The 21,669-nt window shown below is 52.1% G+C and overlaps 1 protein-coding gene across 9 annotated transcripts in view; it reads right to left on the bottom strand.

The window, feature by feature from the left end:
* PITPNM2 (phosphatidylinositol transfer protein membrane associated 2) overlaps positions 1-21,669 on the bottom strand; it is a 127,753-nt gene that overhangs the window by 28,337 nt on the left and 77,747 nt on the right. For 6 of the 9 annotated variants that reach the window (XM_033097603.1, XM_033097610.1, XM_033097602.1 and 3 more), the window contains exon 2: positions 6,596-6,768. In XM_033097603.1, coding sequence (XP_032953494.1) covers positions 6,596-6,673 — 78 coding nt within the window. In that variant the 5' untranslated portion in view covers positions 6,674-6,768. Of the gene's footprint in view, positions 1-6,595; positions 6,769-21,669 lie in introns of those variants that run through there. The other 3 variants (XM_033097608.1, XM_033097609.1, XM_033097607.1) reach the window with 2 other exon arrangements.

The raw sequence follows: 21,669 nt of genomic DNA, 5'->3' as shown, positions 1-21,669 counted from the left end.
ACTCACAATGGCTGAAAGGTAGAAACGACCCAAATGTCCACAGACTGAAAAATCGACAACCAAATTACATCCACACAGGGGAATATCACTCAGTCATAAACAGGCGTGAAGCACCGACATGCTACAACGTGCAACAGCCTTGAAATCATGATGCTCGGCGAGAAGCCAGACACGACAGCCCACGTATTGTGGGATCCCATTTCTATGAAATGTCCAGAACGGGCAAATCCATAGTCAGAAAGCAGATTATTGGTTGCCCAGGGATGCCGGGGGAGGGAGAAATGACTTCTTTTTGAGGAGATGAAAATGTTCTAAAATTGGCTGTGGTGATGGTTTCATAACTCTGCGGCTATACTAACACCCACTAAACTGTACACTTTAAGTGTGTGAATTGTATGGGGGTGACTTACATCTCGATAAAGGTGTACAAAACAAACCAATCAGGCACAAACACCAATCCTGCCTCTTGCCCTCACTAAGATTTCAGAGATCGAATGTGGGGGGTGGGAAGGGGCCTCGAGGCACCGCCTGACAGCTACGACACCCGAGCCACCTCTTACTGCCTCTCCGTCACGAGTGTCCTTCCCAATATCCAAAAGCTCAGGTTTCTGCTTATGCAGCAACCCCGTGGCTGAGATGCTGGGGACTTGCAGGCCAGCATCTGTTTCCAGGGTGACGTGACCACATCACCAAGGCCATCTTCAGTCAGCTTCCTGAACAGGAGGTGTGCACATGCTCACACACGCACGCAGGCACAAGGTACTCCCAACAGCCCTGACCTTCCCTAGGGCACAAAGATATGCTGTATGTCCGTGGCCCAGAGCCACTAGTCTCCTTCAGGAAAAGAAAAAAAAAAGCCCCTGACTGAGGCCCCAGATGGAGGCCCTGTCCCTCACTCCTTAAAGGAGCTCCTGGAGTGTGGCCCAGATTCCGTAATGAAAGCAGCAACCATTTCCTGGACATTTTCTCTGTCAGCGCCCGCCTCTTCCAGTCACTTCATTAATTAGTGGTTGTGCTAAGTGCTGTGCCTGTTCTTTCACCTTTTGTTATTGCAACGACCCCCGGAGGCATGACTCTTACCCCCAATTTACAGATGGGAAGGTGGAGGTCACGAGAGGTGGAGTCACCTGTCCGAGGTTACTGTCACTAAGTGGCAGGACCAGGATTCGAACTCAGCACCTGTTTGATGCCAGGGCCTGCTGGCCGACAGACAGCCTGTGCTCCTGAAGGAAAACACCTCAGCACACAGTAGGTGCTGGATAAATACACAGAGTGCCAAAAAATGTACACCCATTTAAAAAAAGGAAAAAACTGTATTAAGATTGTAATGCAATGCATGACGCTAGCATTCATTTGATTAACGCCATCTTCTGAGTGAACATCGTACTACGCTTTGCTATGGAATTCAATTCAACTTTGAAAAGTGACACACAGATAACATCTCTTAAAATGTGAATACATTTTTCTGGCACCTCTGGTATTTGCAGGGCAAATAAGTGCATTCTAGTCCCAACTCTATGACCAACTCCCTCTCATCCTGCACAAGTTGCTTTTCTCTGGTCTCAGTTTCCAAAACTCTAAGTGGGGAGGGGGCTACCTATCTGCCCAAGCCCTGGTATAATGGTTCGAGTACTGCTGCATCTCCCCAAATTTGTGTCCACTCGGACCCTCAGATAGTGACCTTATTTGGAACTAGTCTTTGCAAATGTAATGAGTTAAGGTGAGGTCCTGCTGGGTTGGGGTGCGCCTAATAAAAAGAGGAAACAGAGACACAGACACACACAGAGGGAAGACGGCACGGTGACAATGGAGACAGACTGGAGTGACGCAGCCACAAGCCAAGGAACGCCGGTGTGGACCAGAGGCTGGAGGAGGAAAGGCAGGAGCCTCCCCTGGAGTCTTCAGAGGGAGCGCGGCCATGCTGACACTTTGATTTCAGACTCCCAGCCTCCAGAGCTGCGAGAGAAGACATTTCTGCTGCTTTAAGTCACCCAGTTCATGGCGCTTTGTCATGAACACATCTGGGGTGCTGGGTGGCTCAGCGAGAAGAGGTGTGCAGGTGTGAGGGCCAGGGCCACATGGAGTCTCTGAGGGCTGAGGAGGGGTGCCCAGCCTGCCAGGGAGCCAAGGGTGGGGAAGGGACAGGCAACTAGAGAGGGAGGGGGTTGTCAGGACAGGCTGCACAGAAGTCCCCTGCCCACTCAGGGGACCTTAGCCTGAGTCATCCTCAGACTCCCCTCCCGGGAAAGCCAGCATGGCCATCGCGGCAGCTCTCTCGGAGGCTCCAGGGGAAAGTCTGTCCTGCCTCCTCCAGGTTCCACTGGCCCCAGGAGCTCCTTGGCTTGTGGCCATGCCACTCCAGTCTCTGCCTCCATCATCACATGGCCAACTTCCTGTCTCTCTCGGTCCTCTTCTTATAAGGACATCAGTCATCCGATTTAGGGCTTACCCTAAATCTGGAATGACCTTATTTCAAGATCCTTAACTAAGTACATCTTCAAAGACCCTATTTCCAAATAAGGTCACAGTCTGAGTTTCTGGGTGGACCTGAATTTTGGGGGGAAACTAGTCAACCAGCTGGGTGAGCGCCCACCATCACCTCCTGTGAGTGAGCTTCCGTCTGCCTGTGGGAAAAATGGGAACGGCCCCCTATGATCCCACACCTGCCAGACAGGGGAGCCCCTCGCCACCTCCCGCCCAGCTCCCACCCTCCCCCCACTGCTGAGCCAAACCCTCAGCCACACAGCCTTTTGCAAGCAGCACATTTGCTGGCATGCAGCTGACCACACTGACCCTGGCCTGGCCACCTGCAAGGTGACCTCATGCAGATAGGTGTGTGTGAGGTGAGGAGTGGGGTAGAGCTGTGTGGGGGCAGGGGAGGGTACATGGGCTTTGGAGGCTGTTGGGGGTGAGGCATCTTGCTCCATCCCTCAATAGCTGTGACTTCAGAGAAGGTAAGAGCTGGGGTGGACTAGGAGATCTCCAAGCACCGTGGAAGAGGCAGCCAGCCACACCTGCAGACAAAGCCTGGTTGCAAAGGGCCTGCTGTGCATCCTCAGGCAAGTTCCTTGACATCTCTGAGCCTCAAATTCTCATCCGTAAGATGGGGACAAATAATACCACCTCTACAGGTATGAAGAGGTATGGTGAGGATTAAAGCAGGTGACCTATGTCAGGCCGTTGGCACCCAGGCTACCATCATTCCTTGTGGGGGCGATGGCTACAGTCACTCACAGGAGATGGATAGAGCGGGCTGTTCAGGGATGCAAGGGTCACAATTAGCAGTGGCAGAGTCACTGGGACCCAGACTGGCCCCAGCCGGTATCGCCACATAGCACTTTGGTACCTCTACACAGCAGGTGTTTAAAGATTGGGCAGATGAATACATAGATTCTGGTCCTTCCAAGCCTGGGCACCTCCCTCAGCGTGGGAGCTGGCATCCCTGAGGGCTAACCCCTGGCTCCCCACCAGCAATGACATGAGGGGGCAGGTCTCCCCAGCACAGCTGTGACTGTCTGTCCCACCACTTAGGACCAAGCTCTCTCTGCCAGCCATTCCTGTAAGCTGTGCCATGGTGCCGCTCGTGGAGATGGCAGACAAGCAGCAGAGACAGGCCCGGCTCCCCAGGGGCACTCACGCTTGACCCATGAGCCCTGTCTACTGCGTCTGCAAGGGCTGCGTGGGAAACCCTGCCCTCTCCCTCCCCAGGACCGGGGGCACCTGAGGCCCGGTGCAGAGAAAGCACAGACCTGATGAAGTCAGGACCCTTCAAACACAGGAGGCTCCCAGGGTGGGTGGGTGGAGGAGCATCCCCGCCAGAAACGCTGGGGCTGCTGAAGAGGGTCAGATGGGCGGCAAAGACCAAAAACCCCCACGGCAGCCGCTCTCAGAGCTGTCCAGGGTCCTGACCAAGAGCCTCTGCTGGCTTATTCTGAGTTAAGCATTTGCTGGGCCGCTCCCAGGGTGGAAGGCTCTCTCCCAGCCAGGCCCACTTTGTTTGTTTGTTGTTTAAACCTTCAACAACACGTATATTGAGCACTGGTCAGGCACAGTATGAGGCATTTGACACGTGAGCTCATGCCATCTTGTTCACAACCTCACCAAGGAGGCCGCTGGTTCAGAAGGCAGGACCGTTCTTAGCTGCAAGCCCAGCTGGTCAACGAGACTAGTGGGAAATGAACTAAGGTCTTGATCTTCTTCCCACAAAAATGGAGCTGCCTGCCTTGAAGGCCTCCTCATCCCGTAAGGCCCAGCCCAGAGTGGATACACTCCAGGAGCACTGGCCCGAAGCCCGTGAGCGTCTGTGACCTGTCCATCTCCCGGAACTCACTGCCCCCACAGGCCTGTATGCAGTGGGCTGCATACGCTTCCATCTCCCCCTGTGTGGGGAGCAGGAAGCGCGTTCCATTCGGCTCTGTAACCCAGCCCTCGGCCCAGGCCTGGCACAGAAACATCTGGTGACTCGGACTTATCTTTTCAACAGCTCTATTGCGGTCTGACTGACAGAACAAACTGTATAAGGTCACAGCCACGAGCTCTGATGTACATTCACCCCCATGAAACCGGCCCACAATGGAGATAACGTGCTTATCTGTCACATGCTTGGTGAATGGAGACCCTGGGAACTCGGGGCCTGAGGCAGGTGAGACAAATGTGGGAGCAGGAGCAGGGGAGGTGGGCCTCGAGAGGCAGGCAGACGTCAGTGGAGAGTACACAGGTAACCCTGAGCTCACAGGAGGTACCATGTAGAGCCCAGGGAATGTCTTGCATTAATTAGAGGCATAAGGATAGATGTTAAAAAACAAACAAACAAAAAACCCACCTTAAAAGAGGGGATGAAGATGGCAGATGTTTTTGAAGAGCCCAGAGTTATAGGTGAATAAATGCTCAAAAGAGCTTGGCTATCCTAGAAGACGAAAGCCAGTCCTTCAGGATCTCGGAGCCCCCCACCCTAGCAGGCCACGTGGAGCCGAGGAGCTGCCTGCTGTGGTCTGGGGCTCCCCTGGCTTGAATGGGAATTAGAGATGCCACAGGAAAAACAGTGGCTTTGACAGATCAGCCTAGTCCTCGAACAGGCTGAGCGATTTCCAGGGTGCTCAGAGCTGGGGGTAGTGGGGGGGATGCCTCTTCTTCTCTCCTGGCTCTCTAGGAATAATTATGGGGTAAGTGGTTCAAGAGGGAATTGAGTGGTACGTCTGAAGCAGCTTGGAGCAAACAGCCCCCCAGAGAGGCTGAGTTTGCCTTCTGTTCTCGTCTCAGTCAAGCTCCCATGTTGGGAACCTGGTCAAACCCCAGCAGCTCCATCGAGCTCCTGCCAGGAGGGAGCCAGGGGCCGGAGCTGTGCAGGGAGCTCGTAACTAACTCCCGGGACCTGGGCTGAAGGGTGGGAGCACCAAGCAAACCCAGGCTTGGAGGTGGAGGCCCTGCCGGCCCAGGCTCTCCTTGCCCTGACAGCCCCAAAGGACGACCCTGAGACTGGTGGGGGCAGCACGGCCAGAGGCTGGACTGAAGCATCCACGTGCCCAAAGCAGCCAGAGCTGAGCCGGGAGCAGATTCATAATCAGACCTTCAACTGGGAGGGAAGCTGCCAGGCCGGGCAAAGGGCTGGGGCACAGGGGATGAGCAAGAGGCTGGCAGGGAAGCTCAGACGGGGGCCGCCACTGAGCAGGACCCCAGTGATTGAGTGCAGTGGGCATGTCTGGGCCACAGTCAGCCAGATCCGGGGCTCCAGGCCCCATGTTCCAGGTTAGACAGGCCCGGAGTAGGAGGCCAGCAATGTCTGGGCTGCGGTGGGTGGCGTCCTCTGCCCTGTCCCAGGAGGCTTTCATCCTTGACTCATTCCTGACTCTGTAAATCAGCCACGACGCTGCCACTGCTGTTTCACAGGCAGCCCAGGTTAGTGAGGAAAGTGTGGCCCTAGAGCTGGGAGGCAGGCTGTGTGCTCCGGACAAGTCATGCAACTTGCCCACATCTCGAATCTCCCTGTCTGTTGAATGGGTTGTTGTGGACCGAATTTCTCTATCCTCCCACAGATTCCTACAGGTGAAGCTCTAACCTCCAGTGTGATGTGATTAAGGAGTCAGGTCTTTGGGGGGTGATTAGATCACGAGGGTGGCACCCCCAGGATGGGATTAGTGTTCTTATAAAAAGAGACCCTGAGAGCGCCCTCACCCCTTCTGCCATGTCAGACACCGTGAGAAGACGGCCATCTGCAAGCCAGGAAGGGGGCCCGCACCAGACACTGCATCTGTCAGGGCCTTGGTCTCGGGCTTCCCGGCCTCCAGAACTGTGAGAATGCCTGCTGTCTAAGGGCCGCAGTCTGTGGTGTTCTGTTACAGCAGCTTGAGACGAGCACACATGAGAATAATATCTGGATCAGTGAGATGGCGGGTGTTCAATGCCATGAGTTGGGCACTGGAGAGACCATGCAATGCCACAAACAGCGACTGAGCACCACCGTGTGCCGGCGCCATGCTCGCCAGCCAGACTCCCGTGCAGTTCAGACAGTTACCAGGGGCCCGCGGGGCAGACACTGTGCTGTGAGGACCCCAACGCCACCCCACCCCACGCGGGTGTCGAGAGCCCCACAACCCACCTGTATCATGTACAGCTGGGCAATGCGGTACTCCTCCACGGTCATCGGCAGAGGAATCCGGTATTCCTTTATAATCATCTTGGAGTCCAAGCCTTCCCGTTGATGGGGAACTGCGCGTTGGGACTTCTAGGCGAGGTTCCTTAAATAACCATGACAGAATTCACCAAGGACCCCTGAGAGAAAGACAGAGCACAAGAGAGTCAGTTTCCGCAAAGGCCGGTGGGCTCAAGAGCACGGGGGTGAGGGAGCCCACCATGTGACCGTGAGCAAGTGCCCTCGGCCCCCCCAGCCTCCATTTTCCTGTTTGCTAAGCAGTCCTGTAGAGGACTTCGTAAACTCTCCGCCACAGGGAAATAAAGGATTGTCATCCTCCGAGTGAGGGCCGGCCGGTGGCGGGGCGTCACATCTCCTAAGAGCAAACAGCGCCGTGCATCTTTTACATGCAGTTCTAATGAGCCCCAGCCTCAGTTTCCCCAGCCCGGCGCAGCAGCTGTTGGCTGGCCATGGGGGAGAAGGTAGGACAAGCGAAACTGAAAAATCGATGTGAGAAATTCAAACATGAGCAGTCTGGCACACTACAGTGCCGGGATAATCGGCTCCTATCACTGGGTGCAGATGGCGTCGCTGCTTCCTGAAAGAAGATTCTGAGTTATCCAAAAGGGGGGAATCAGTCCAATCCAACAACAGCTATTAACACCTTACTCTATTGCCGACACTGGGCTAAGTCTAGGAGGTACAAGAAAGCAATGAGATAGATGTGTAGACTGCGTAGAATGTGAATTACATCTCAATAAAGCCATTTAAAAAATAAACAATGTACTCATAGCAGCTTCTACTTAAGATGCCACAGAATATATATGATGAACACTTGTACCTCAAGCCATCAATTTTTTTTTTTTAACGTAATTCTGGAAGGAGGCGTGCTCCCAGTTATCTGGAAAATAAAGTCACCCATCATAATCTATCCTCTAGATGGCGGGGGCTTCGCTGTAAATATATTTGGTGAACGGCCCCCAACCCCCGAGAGATTACATGCTGTTAAGTGGAAACTGAGTGAAGGGCTCCAAGATAGGTAGTGGCAGAATCAGAATCGCTTTTTATATTTCGGGAAGACCCCACTGGGGACAGTAGTCGGTGAGGGTTCACAGCCATCAGAGGCAGGACACCGGCTTTGCGACAAGCGGGGGCCGAGCAGGCAGGCAGCCTCCCTGGGTACTGTCTGTACGAGGCCTGCACATCCCCCAGGCACTAATGCATTACTGGATGTCTAACAAGATTGGGGAAATCGAATATACCAGAACTCGGGACAATCGGTACACAGGGCTGAAAGAAATTCTTTAATAAATCACGTAAGAAGAGAGACAGAGGGTGGGGGACGTTACACAAATGGGCCAGAGACGGCTAAGGATTGTTAGCCTAAAACAATCCCCTGTTGTTACTTCTTTACAGCAGGTAGAACTTAGCTCAAAGCTCCCGACACCAAATTCAAATTCTCACACATCCACTTGCTTTAAATACGGTCCACAAAAACATCTTTTTATCCAATTAGAGTTCATTTACTTTACAAACATGACACTGAACCCCACATTGGAAGCCAGAGCTAACTAAACACCTGTGGCCATAAAAGACCCCAAACGAGGGAGTTCCGTGACCCAGAGGCTCGCCATGGTGGTTCTGAGCGATGACACCCACACAGGTCAGCCTCCTGCCCGACGCCCCACGTCACTGTCTCCGGGAAGGAGTTTCTCTGTTCAAGTGCCACCCAATAATGCCTGTCGTTACTACCCCTCCTGGTTCTGTTCTGTCTCTTCCCTGATCCACCCGAACCCCGAACTTATGACAGGAGTGGCTGCGCTCTCCAGAGGTCATGCTCAAGTGCACAGAAATCGTCACTAACCTTCCTTTAAGGTAAGTGGTTCCAGCACAGCGCTAAGAGGGCATGTGGGTTTGGGGCCCCAGCTGAAACTGTCCAGGAGAACAGGAAAGCAGACGCTGTGGGCTGTCCCCACTCGGCGCTGACACCCACCTTCTCTGAGTCCCACAGGTCCCTGCTCAAGTCTGGCTAGGGGCAGAAGTCATGGCCCCGAACCCCCAGAATGTTTCCTCCTCCCTGCGCTTGGCTGGGTCAGCAAGGCTTCCAAGCTGATACCTGGACGGACTGCCAACCGGCCAAGAGAGGGGGCCGTGCTCCCCACTGAGATGAGCCGAAGAGCTATCAGGTGGGTAGGGGCACAAACAGACAGAAGGAGAGAACACAATGAACAGCTTCGTCCAGAGCTCAGTGCACGGCGACTAACAGGAGAGAGGACTCAGAAATCTAGGAGTGACACAAAACAGGACGGCAGGTCACAGGTGGAACTGCACGCCAGGATCCGCATTCAAACCTGACATTGCCTTTATCAGCAGTGGGACCCCGCCCCCCGCCCCCAGGACCAGCCGCTGTGCTCATGGAGCCTCGGTCTCTCCATATATCACTTGGGATAATACCACCTGCCATCCAGAGTTACCCCAAGTGTCACTGAGATGAGAGGAGAACACCTGCCAGGATGGTATTCGTCACTCAGTCCAGAGGGGACTCGGGAAAGGCTTTGTGGGTGAGGAGCTGTAAAACGACGTGAGCCGGGCTTCCCCGCCTCAGTGGGATTCCGCTCAGCAGAGCAGGTGTGAGGAGGACACGCTCAGGTAGAAGGAACAGCACGAGCAGAAGCCCCAAGGCAGGAACGTGATACACAACTGGACTGACCTCCCCCACGGCACCCCCAGAATCGCCAGGGAGGACGGGACCACGGAGGACATGCCAAGGCCACCTCGCAGCCACTCGCCATGGGGCAGGACATGCCCAAGGCTGAGGACAGGCCATTCCCTGCAGCCAACTGTGACTGCCCACCACGTGCCCATGGAGTTCCGCATCAGGAGCAGGGCAAGAGCAGGGTGACAAGAGACTGTCACCTGCTTCCAGGAGGGCTCTCTCTCTCAGGGGAGAAAAGACATAATCGCCAGACAAGGTGTGACCATAAAGCATGAGTTTCACAACCAGCATTTCCACACGGAAGCAACCATTGTCCTTCCCAGAAGCCCCCTAGAAAGCCTAAGGTTACCCACGTCTACCAGGGCTCCCCTCTGGGAAGCCTTTAGAGCCCTGCATCCCCTCAGGACACTCCTGGCACAGGCGCAGAACTCAGGAGGTGGACAGAAGTGATCTCCGAATGCTGGCCACTCTGGGTGCTGTCTTTCAAGGAGATCACTCCAAAGGGCTGTCAGTCTGACCTCTCGGCTCATCAAGCCATAGCATTTGGTTTCGTTAAGAAAGAAAGTCAGGCCTATTCCTTTCTAGCTATGCCCACAGTAGTTGGTTCGGAAATCTATCCTGACTTCCCATTGAAGATGGTAGAGAAGGAGCATTTCTGTTCTACTGACCTCCCTCGAGAACAAAACAAAACTACTGAAGATCAAGAAAAGTCAGCATGGCTGGCGAAATGAGGAAATCGCTATACTCCACACACACCCCGGGAAGGACACCAGCCAGATACCATGAAACCTGCTCTGGGAGGAAAGAACAGGCCGAGAGCTAACAGGAGCCCCAACCACAAATAAACCCCACCTCCTGAAGGGCACGGCCATGTTCCTCCGTGGGAACGATGAAATCTTGAGCTGTGGAGGCCCTCCGAGGGAAGAGAGGCATCTCTCTGCTTTTTGACTTTTTATTGAAGTATCACACATGTATAAAAAAGGGCACAGATCAAAAGCAGAGATGTGTTTTCACAAAGTGAACACACCCATATACGGCCAGCACCCAGAACAAGACACATAAACGAGCGACCCCAGAAACCCCCCGCGCTTCCTCCTGGTCACATCTCCCCAACCTCGAACAAGCCCTGTCCTGCCTTTCGCCTGTTTTTGTCCTTGATATTAGATTGAGGCCTATGAATTGCCAATATCAGATTGTCATTCACCTACAGAATGAGCAGCTTCATACGGAATCATACTGTGTGCGCTCCTTTGTTTCTGGATTCTTTTGATCAAACGTATGGTCCCGGGATTCATCCAAGTTGTTGCTCATGGTTGTACACTGTTCTCATTGCTGTCTAGCACTTCGTTGGGTGAAAATACTATAGTTGAGTTAACTGTGCCTTTGCTGATGGGCCCTTGCTGCTGTGAGCAATTTAGCACGTGCAGAGACGCGAGTTTACACTGCGGAATGGAAGCAGAGCAAGAGCTAACAGAAAAATCACGCCAATGGGCCATTTCTATGACAGAAGCTAGTTTTCCCACTAAGGGAGACGCTGGGAGTGAAGTGAGGCTTGGGAGCGGGGAGAGGGCGTAGCAAGAGGCTGGTCATAGTGCAGAGTCAAAGGGCTAAAGAGCTTTGCTACGAGCCATGACGAGCATGTGAACTCTGACACCTGAGAGATGGGATTCCAGGGCACAGGATAAACCACAGCTCTGGGAAGAGAGTCTTCCAGAAAATACATAAGCCCAAAATGCAACTGCAGACTGCTCCAAATCACTCCCTACAGTTTCCACACACTGTTATTTAGAATAATAATCAGAAAGGAACCCACATGGGTCCTGTGAATTAAGAGCGGGGGGCCAACGAAGAACATACATCACAAGAGGAATCACCCAGAGAAATACAGAAAGACTTCAGAAAAATAGTTCTCCATCAACTCAGAGAAATTAAAGATACAGTCTCTTAAAAACCAGTCGGGGCAAAGAGATGGAAGAAAGGAGATTACAGAAACTTTAAAAAGAAATTATTGGACAATAGAGATGAAAGCTGACAGGTGAGCTAGCAGAGCTTAGGGGAAAAACAGGAAAGAAAAATAAATACGTCACATATTAAGGACCATATTATAAGCAATGAATAAATAGACAAAGCACAGCATGACAAGGAGAGAGGTGGTGGGCAGGCTCAAGGAAATCACACAAGAATAAATGGAGAAGACTAATAAGACAAAATGACAGGTATAGGAGGCAAAAGGAAACCCAATATATACATAATCGGTGTGATTCTTTAAAAAAAAAAAAAGATCCTGGAACGAGAGAATAAAATATTCAACTATAGAATGGAAAAATCCTCTGAAATAAAAAAAGATTTGGCCCCTACAGATTAACTGCCATTCTGTAGCCCAGGAAAGTTGATGGTGTAATGAACACCAAGACATCCTTTAAAAGTTACTGAACTTAAAGGATAAAGAAAGAACCAGATAATTAGTGGGCATAGGGAGATGGATTGAGGAGAATCGGAGTCCTCCGTAGCAGCACAATTTCAGAAAATAGTGGCACCATATTCTACAAAGTTCTAAGCGAAAGAAATTATGAACCAGAAGTTTGTATCCAGCTAAACTGTCCTCTGAGCATAATGTTAATAGATAAACTGAAACATGACTTTACGAGTAGGAGTTAGACATCCATAAGGTCTTTAAAAAAATTATCTGATGCTAACATCCTACCAATCAAAAGATAAACCCAAATAAGTTCCTCAAGGCCGGATGGCTCAGTGGGTTAGAGTGCAAGTTCTTAACAAGAAGGTTGCTGGTTCAATTCCTGCATGTTATGGTGGACTGCGCCCCCTACAACTAAGACTGAAAACAGCAACTGGACTTGGAGCTGAGCTGCGCCCTCCGCAACCAGATTGAAGGACAACGACTTGGAGCTGATGGGCCCTGGAGAAACACACTGTTCCCCCCCCAAAAAAAATTTTTTTTTTTAAAGTTCCTCAATGGAGGAATCTTGGTGAATAATGAATTAATATTTTTGAAATTGGGGCAAATATGATTATTAGATAGAATATAAAAACCTTGACAGTATATACAAATAATAATATAACAAAAACTGAGAGTGGAAGAACAGAGGTGGATGATAATTTCCTCAATTTCCATTGCCGGGGAGTTAGTTCATTAGCTATGCATAGGTTAAAAAATTAATGAGGAATGACTTGTTGAAGCCCAGGATTTTTTAGGGCAGTGGAACTACTCTGTGTGATACTGTAATGGCGGTTACATGTCATGACACATTTGTCAGAGACCAGAGAATGTACAGCACAAAGAATGACACTTAATATAAACTATGGACTTTGTGTGATAATGATGTGTCCACACAGGGTCATCAATTGTAACACATGTACCACTTGCGTGCAGGATGCTGACAGTGGAGAAGGCTGTGTATACGTAGGGGCTGGATGGATATGGGAAATCTCTGTACCTTCCTCTCAAGTTTGCTGTAACCTAAAACTACTCTAAAAATACAGCGTATTAATTTAAAAATTAATTATTTCAACCTTTTAAGAGCTTTTTTCTCACAGAAAGTAAGTTAGAGGTTACCAGGGCGTGAGGAGATGGAGGAAGGAGGAGACGTTGCTTAACAGTTACGCAGTTTCTATTTGGGTGATTAAAAAGTTTCAGAAATGGCATAGTGGTGATGCTTGTACAACATTGTAAATGTACTAATGCCACAGACTTGTACACTTAAAAATGGCTACAATGGAAGTTTTTATATTATATATTTACCACAATTTAACAAAAATTAATAATGTAATATACCAAAACCCATTGAATTGTATTTTTTTTAAATGAATGAGTTGCATGGTATGTGGATTATATCTTAACAAAGCTGTTTAAAAAGTTTTTCTCTTTTTCTCCCTTACCTTCAACCTTTTAGGAACTGTTATCACATAGGATGAAAAAATGTTATTCGGAAGTTTAGCAATTTCGTTTTGCTTTACTGTAGATAAATGCAAATGGATGATTGGTCTTTGGTTAAATTCAAGAAAAATAAAATTTGGTTTTTATTTTTTAAATGCAGGTAGAGTATGACCCATTTTTTAGAAAGTTATTATTACGCTGATTGTATATGTCTGTATAGAGTCTGGCAGAATGTTCAGTGGATGCTGGTGAGGGCTATCTCAGGTTGGTGGCGTTTGGGGCAACTCGTACGTGCACTTTCCTACATGACTTGACTTTTCACAAGGGAGCAGCAGTGGAGTTTGAGCAGCAAGTGCATAACCAGCCTGAGAAGGGCTGATTAGTGTGGTCGTTAAAATCACGGACTCTTTGAGTCAGCCAGAGCTTCCTCAAACTCCGAGCTGTGACCGTGAGCAAACTGCTTCATCTCTTTGAGCTCTCATTTTTATCTTCTACGAAATTCTCACATAACGCACATAAATGCTCAGCCCAGTTCCCACCAGCGCTCAGCTAGCCGTCAGCAGGTGCTGCTGTGCTGAGCAGGGTCTGGAAGGCAGGTGTCAGCTTGGATATAGCCCAGCGTCCAGGCTGGGCTACTTCCCCCAGGTGCAGACACTAAAACCACTGCCTCAGGGAAAGCCACTACCCAGGGTACGACGTCCGAAGGATGAATGGTGCCTTGGCAGGTGCTGCTTGGCTTTGCAGCCAGAAGGTGGATCTGGTGGGCATGACAGGGGCCCCTTGCTTTCTTCCTGGCTGAGCCTGAAGCAAGGGGACATAGGCAGACCCCAGCCCCCTCATGAGAGAAGGCAGTGTGACTTGTCCTGTCCCCATTGTGCCTGTCCCCAGAGCCCCCCTCACCCAGCAGCTGAACCCTCAGACAATCTTGTTATACTCATTCCGGCTGCCTGGGCGCGTGTGAGCCAGACACACATTTCATCTCCAGCCCTGCTGGAGTCGTGATGGGTTAGACAGAATTACATTTTACTGCTTTCCACAGGGCAGCTTCCACAGGGTCCTGGCCCAGCGAGAGGGAGGGAAGGAAAACACAAGTCTCAAGGGGCCCTTTTGCGAGGAAAGGCAGGAAAGGAAACTGAGTGACCACTGCACACAGCCCCCAGCCAGGGAGGACAGGGATGCACCCTCCGCTGGGCCTCAGATATGGCACCTGGCTGTGGTCTGTAGAAAAGCCTTGGGCTTCCAGAACCCCTGTATTCACAACCCTAGAAAGGACTCCCCAGTCCCCATGTTCATTGTATTGTTGAGAAAACAGTAGGGCCAGACGACATCAGAGTGGAGACCACTTGGCAGGATGACCAGGGAGGCGTGGGGGTTGGGACCAGCCCTGGACAAGGTGCATGGCCCACACTGCATCTGCCTGTACCTGGAGCCCTGGCCTAGACGTGGGAATGAGGTCACCCTCCCCTCCTCAGGCAGCGTGCCTAGCCAGAGCCCACATGGGAAAGACAGAGGCGAGGCCTGCAGCTGACCGAGAACGCGTGGTTCTGCCCGAGGAGTCAAGTGCCGGAGCCCAAGGTCATCGGGGACTCTCTGGGCATTGTGGGGGAAAGGCACCATCCAGTGACAGAAACAGCTTCAAGCTCAAAGGGGCAGGGTGGCCAGGCTAGAGGGACTGCGGTGACCGGCAATCAGAAGGGTGGGCGGACAGCACAGGCAGGAAAGTCAAATAACTGCTTCGGGCAGAGACCCTGCCTGGGAGGGGAAGCAAGAGAACTGAGTTTATAGAACCGAATCTGTTTCCACGATTAGCTGGGGTTTGACGTCACAGATGGAATTTAGGAGCAATGCCATGGGGAGACAAAGGGGGACGGAATGCGTCCAACGCACTTCAGCTGCATTCTGACCATTTGGTCTGGAAGCGACTGGGAGCCGAGCCGGACCAGCAGTCTGCCTAGACGTTTGCAACAGCGGGAGGGTGGCTGGCAGGGAAGGCAGGGGCCACAGGCAGCTTCTGGGGACCCTGGTACACTTGCAACATCCCTTTTGGCTCCCTGGGGTCTCTCCCCCACTTTCTTTAGGAAAGCCCCCTTCTGCCTTCTGTTTCCCCAACCAACTGGTCGCCCATCAGGGGCCGAAGTGTGAGATATTAGAACTTCATTACCCCCATCTGTATCTAGGGAAAGCAGGCTCCCGGTGAATGGGGTGGGGAACAGGGCTGCAGGAGGGGAAAAGGGCGTTCTTTGTGCCCCAGGCCCAGCCACCAGGCCTGGGGTGGGGTGTGGTGGGGAGTGTGTGCAGGACGTTAACCATCAGCTGCCTCTGTCCTCTGGGCATAAAGCAGGAAGTGGGCACATTCCCCAGGAAAGTCTGAGCTGGAAGGAGCTGGCGGAGGGGGGCAAATCTCTGCCCCCATAGCAGTTTCCCCTTTATCTGTTAGACATTGGACCTCCACCAAGAGGAACTTCGCTCCAGTCCTAACGGTCACTTTATAAATGGGGGGACAACACCTGGATTTTGCCGAGCTGGAGGACGCAGTGCTCTCCCTCTCCCCACACCACCCTCCCACCAGTGTCCTGGACGCCTTTGAGGGGGGACAGCCTCTCCCTGCACCTGGGCCTGAGCATTGAGGCCCCAAAGCCCCGGGCACTCCTGCAGTCCCTGACATCCAGGGAAGACCATAAATCTCATCGTGTGCACCCGAGTGCCAAGCTGGGGACGACTGCCAAGCCACTGCGGGACTGTCATCGGACCCCACAAGACAGTGGCCACCCAGGGGCACCACAGAGCCTGCAATGCTGTGCAGGGCTGGGAAGGAGGGATAGTGGGGGCGGAGGAGCCCTTGGGAAACGCAGAGGGTCAAAGGGGTGGGGGCGCTTTTTATCTCTAAGGCACAGAGAGCAAAGCAGGCCCGGGGAGGGTTGGGTCCCTGCTCAGGGAAGCCCAGGGAGCTCAGCACCCGGCTTTAGGACTCCTACTCCCAACCTCGCTTGTCAGGAAACGGGGAGAGGAGAGGCGCGTGTGAGACCCAGATCCTCCAAGACAAGCAGGAGGGCCCAGCGGGAACCCACCCCTGCCACTCACAGCCCTCTAAAGGACCCTGCTGGTCACCCCCGGCTTTCCTTCGGGGGCGCTCCCCACACTTTGACCCTGAACGCTTAGCTTAGATGTGACAATGGAAACAAACGCAGAGGGACCCCGGCCGGCCTGTCTGGTTCTGAGCTGTGGTCTTCTATTCCCGCTTTCTGGTCACCTCCCCTGGGCGCCACCACCTGGCCTAAGGTCCGGCGTCTGGGCCTTCCAGGAGCTTGCTGGCCTTAGAAGTGAGCACCGCTTTGGGGGCAATGCGCCTAAAGTGCTCCTGGGGTGGGGGAGGGCGGATCCCCCACCAGACGCCTGGAGGCTGGCAGGCATCGGGTTAGCTGGTGTCGGGCACAGGGCTTGGCTGCAGGTCCTGCCCCAAAGCACCTCTGCTCATCTGTCCCCCAGGGAAACAGAGCTGGGGCTTTCACCCAAACTGGTGATGGGCCCTTGTTATGATAATGACGACGCGATCATGATAACATATAATAAACATTGCGACAATCCCAGCTCCTGGGGCCCACCTGGCCTCCAGGTTTCGACAGGACCCCTGGGCGTTTGGCAGCACCCCCAACCCTGCACGTCGCCCCACTGGTTATCTCCTACCTTCTCCCAATTTTTCTTCTCTCCAGCTCCTCCAACTCCAACAGTCAAACCCACCAACCCACCGCTCCCGTCACTCCTGTTACCAGGCGTGAACATTTCAGCCCCCCTGGGAGGCCGGCCGGCCAACCCCTCAACCTCTCCTGCACTGGGTCCTATTCTTGTCACTTAAGAATCTTTTCCTGCAGTTAACTCTCCCCCAACAGTGTTTGTTCCTCTACTGGAGCCCCCACCCCCAACCGTCATCACGCAAAGCTACAAGAAACAGCTCCCATACTTACAAAAACCAAACAAAAACCCACAGCGCTCTCTCTCTCTCTCTCTCTCACACACACACACACACACCCTTCACTTTTTTGAGGTATAATTGACATATAACATTATATTAGTTTCAGGTGTACAACATAATGATTTGACCCCCAAGTTCCCCTAACCCCACTTCCCTCTTGGTACCACCCCGTTTCTCTGCTCCCCTTTAGAGCAAAACCCTCTTACGAGTTTGCCAATCTCTTTTCAACCCACCCCTCCAGTGAAACTACATGGGTCCAAGCCACCTGTGACCCCGCGTGGCCAAGCTGGTGGCCAGCTCTCGGTACTTCTATCCCGCCCCTCATTAGTTAGTTCCTACATTTAACAAATAGTGATGCAGTAGGTGCAGCTGGTAGGCGGGCAGCATGGCCCTCGAAAGCATTGAGGTTCTCCTCTCTGCTCGGCCAACACACCCACCAGCAAATGTCCACGTGGAGCTGGCCATGCGTACGATTCCAGCACTGGGGATCTGAGCCGTCAACCATCAGGTGCAAATAATGGTATTTTTTTGTCCCAAAACATGTTGGTGTTCTGCAGTCTGCAAGTAGCCCTGTGGGCTGACCTCAGATCTACAGGGGTACAAACCCCATGTTGGGGTTTTAGGGGGCCAGTATCCCTAGACCTGCCCCTATACACCCACCCTACTCATGGGACCCCAAGGCTCTGTGCCCTCACACCTCCTTCTACAAAAGCTACAGCTTTGGGGGCACAGGCCCAGGGCTTTCTAGGTGTCAAGGAGCACTGAAGCCCGTTAGCTCCGAGTAACTGCCCATAGCGCCTGGTAGCGCCTAAAACTGTGTTTCCTAAACTTGTAGGAGCCCATTAAACCACCAGAGTGTCCTTGAAAGACACAGACTCCAGAGCAAATAAAGGGTGAGAGCCTCAGCCCCACCCCTCCCTGCACCCCAGTTCGTCTTGTATCCTGCGAGCAGGGTGCAGGAGAAAATACACAGTCTGTCCAGTTCTGACTCTCCTGGAGGCCTTCCCAGGGTTTCCTCACACCCTCTACCCCTACACGTGGAGAAACAGACATTCTGCTTGGTCCCTGGGCGTCTAAATCCTTTACATCATTTTACACACTCAGGCGACATGAATAAATTACGAGTTACTCAATCCTCACAACTGCCTTGAGTTAGATAGATGACCCCCAATTATCTATTTATTTTATTGAGATGGAATTCACATACCATACAATTCACCCTCTTACAGTGTTCCATTCCGTGTTTTGTCGTATATTTACAGAGTTGTGTAACCGCCACCACTATCTAATCCCAGAACAGTTTCTCACCCAACAGGAAACCTCATTGCCATTAACAGTCACACTCTGTTCCCACCCCCTCCACCCCCACCCCCTGCCACACGTTCATCTAGTTTCTGGCTCTATGCATTTGCCTGTTCTGGACATTTCTTTAAACGGGATCATACACTATGTGTCCATTTGTGTCGGGTTTCTTTCACTCAGCGTAATGCTTCAAGGTTGACCCACTTCGTAGTATGTGTCAGTACCTCCTTCCTTTTTATGGCAGAATAATATTCTACTGTGTGGCTATTACGCCTATTTTCATGGCTGAGGAAACTATGGTTCAGTGTCACTAGGCTACCTCATGCCTCTGTCACTCAGTAAGTGCTGGAGTCAGGTTTATGTTTCTGAGCAGCCAGGGTAGAAATAGCTTAAAAACTGAACAATCGTTGTCTGCATTTGTATCGATTTATATAAATATATACCCCTAGTACTGATAATAGAATTTTATGGTTTACAAACGCTTTTAGCTTCAAACTCTTGCTTTTTCAGATTAACCCTACAAGGTGGAAAAGGCTAGTGTGCCCCATTTTTGGAAGGAATCGAGAATTTACATGATGCATTCAAGGCCAGAGATATTTATTGATGGACTAATGTTGGCTGCACCCGAATCCAGATATAACGGGAGTGCACGAATAGCTTTAATGCTTTTTTGCAAAGATGCATAATTTGGAGAAATAATTTTTGCTTTTTTCTTCCGGATTATTTTGTAGTGAGTGCCAACCTTGGAGCAGGGGGACAACCCTATGTAAACTCCATCCAAGAATGATTTCTTGGTTTTATTTTAATGTTTCTGACTGATCTTGGAAATAAAGGTTGATATTTCTTTCAAAGTACAGACTCCCTGATTCCAGCCCAAATCCACTGCACTGCCGAGGGAGGGGCCTGGGAGTTTGTATTTTTAACCCACTCCCTACGTGGCTGGTAAGAACAGGAAAGTACCTCAGGGCCAAAATCTCAACTCCATAATCAAACAAATGAGGTTCTTAAATTCTAGTCTCAACAAGAAATCGTATCCTGGGACCCCTCTGAACTCCATGCATGATCTGACAGCGTTCAGTAAGCCAGAGGTCAGGCTCTGCAGTGGGTGCTGGGGTGCAGGGGACCAAGACAGAGAGAGTCCTTGGAGTCTGAAGGCTGCTGGGGAAGACAGGCGTACTGCGAGGCATCAAAGACCAGACGGGGAATATTAGTCAGCCTTCAAAAGGAAGGAGACTCTGACACTGGGCCCTGCCTGCCTCACTACACACCAGCCAGCGGGGCTGCTGCCTTTTCTCGGCATAGCTCCCGATTCCAGGCAGCTGCTGTGCCCATGAAATGCTGTCCCCCAGGCTTTGGCACAGCTGGTTCCTTGTCAGGACCCAGGCCTCAGTCAAGATGCCACGCTCGCGCGGTCAGTGGAGAAGCCCCATTGCCCCGCCCCGGCCTCCATGCTCTGGAATGATCTGACGCCCTTCCCCACATTGAGGGTGACCCACCCTGCCTCACTGGTGACTACAAGAGTGCCTGGGCCGAAGAAATGACAGCGAATTTATGGGATTCATCTTTTCATGCTCAGCAGATGCTAGGCGGCAGGGGGCTGGCTGGCACTTAGTAGGCATTCAAGAGGACCTGCTTGGCAAATGATCCCCAGACTGTCTATAGGCAAATCATGCCGCTGAGCAGCCAAAGTGCTAATTACAAACTGCTCGGTTAGCTGCTCCTTAGAGCAGCTGAAGGATCCGCCAAGAATAGCGCACCCACCCTGCCGCGTCCCCAGAATAACAAACCGGCTTCTTGACAGCGTCTGTGACTCAAACTGTTCACGGAGCCAGGCTGGCCTCCCCGCAAGAGTGTGTGCAGGGGCATAAACCTCACACAGACTGACAGACAGACAGACAGACAGAGGGCTGCTTGCTGTTCCCCATGGCGGGGCGGGGGCCTAAATGACATACAGCCATGATGGTGGGACAAAGGACCTACGGGTGACCACTTCCCCCTCTCACATGTGCCCGGTGCGTTACAGTTTATCACACACAGAAAGTTAATGCTTGGGAGCAGCCAGGGCAAGGCGCGAAGAGGAAAGCCCCGAGGGGCTGCGTCACTGAACGAGGCCACACAGCTAGTCAAGAGCAGAAGGCACTAGAATCCCCATTCCCTGGCCTGCAATCCAGGGCTTGAGCTGCTGTGCCTTTGGGCAAGCAAGCAAGGGTCCAGGCGCCACAGGCCACCAACAATTGGGTACAAACACTGAACTCAGAAGGGAGCAGCAGGCTAAGCTGGCTGCTGGGCCAGAAGGCCCTGCCAGTGTCCCCAGGGGGAAGCGTGCACATGTGTGCACGTGCCAATTCACGTGTCCACACAACCCAGCCCAGGCCGTGCTCCATCTCTGAGTGAGTGGCCTCCCAGGGTGGCGGGGAACACAACATGCCTGGAAAGTTTCCCAGGTCACGGGCTCTTCTTCCCAGGGTTGTTAGCTTCCCTTCATCGCCCCGTAAAATCCTCCCACTGATGACGGATACCATCCCTCTCCAGTGAGGGAGAGAGGAAGGAAAGAAAACACAAAGGACATCAAACCGCTGGTCAAACTTGGAAAGCCCCATGAGCGGGGGACTGGGGAAGAGTAGGCGCCAGAGGTCGCTGGGCGGCCCAGTTCAGCTGCCCAGGCTGTGCACTGCCCAACTCCTAGCAGTGACAGTGTCATGGAGCACCATAGGACTGGCACTCCCTAGAGCTGGGCAGTGTCGGGAAAGCGCCCCACCGACTGGGGGCCATGTTTTCAAGGTCTCAAGGCCCATCCCTCAGGCCCATCCTCGCACGAGCTGCTCTCCATGCTCAGAAACTGCCCGTCAGCAGTAACTCGTGGGGAGGAAGAACTGACCAAGGTCAGACAGAAGTCCAGGTCAAGGGTGTGGCATCGCCTGAGTCATTCTGGGGCTGGGCTGGAATCGAGCTCTAAGCCCAGGACCTGAGAGAGAGATTAGCTCTATTTTAGGAGCTGAGTCTCATTCATGTCTCCATCATTCTCTCCCCCTCTCCAAACGACTGTCCATTCCTGCCTCTGTCTTTCATCAGCTCTGGAAAATTCTCAGCAATGATCTCTTCGAACGTGGCCTCTGGCTTATTTTCCTCTTTCTGGAATCTAATTAGATGAATGTTAG

This window comes from Rhinolophus ferrumequinum, chromosome 25 (assembly GCF_004115265.2).
Source record: "Rhinolophus ferrumequinum isolate MPI-CBG mRhiFer1 chromosome 25, mRhiFer1_v1.p, whole genome shotgun sequence".
Lineage (NCBI taxonomy): Eukaryota > Metazoa > Chordata > Mammalia > Chiroptera > Rhinolophidae > Rhinolophus > Rhinolophus ferrumequinum.
The sequence above is the reverse complement of the archived record's forward strand: the minus strand, read 5'-3'. Positions and strand labels throughout refer to the sequence as shown.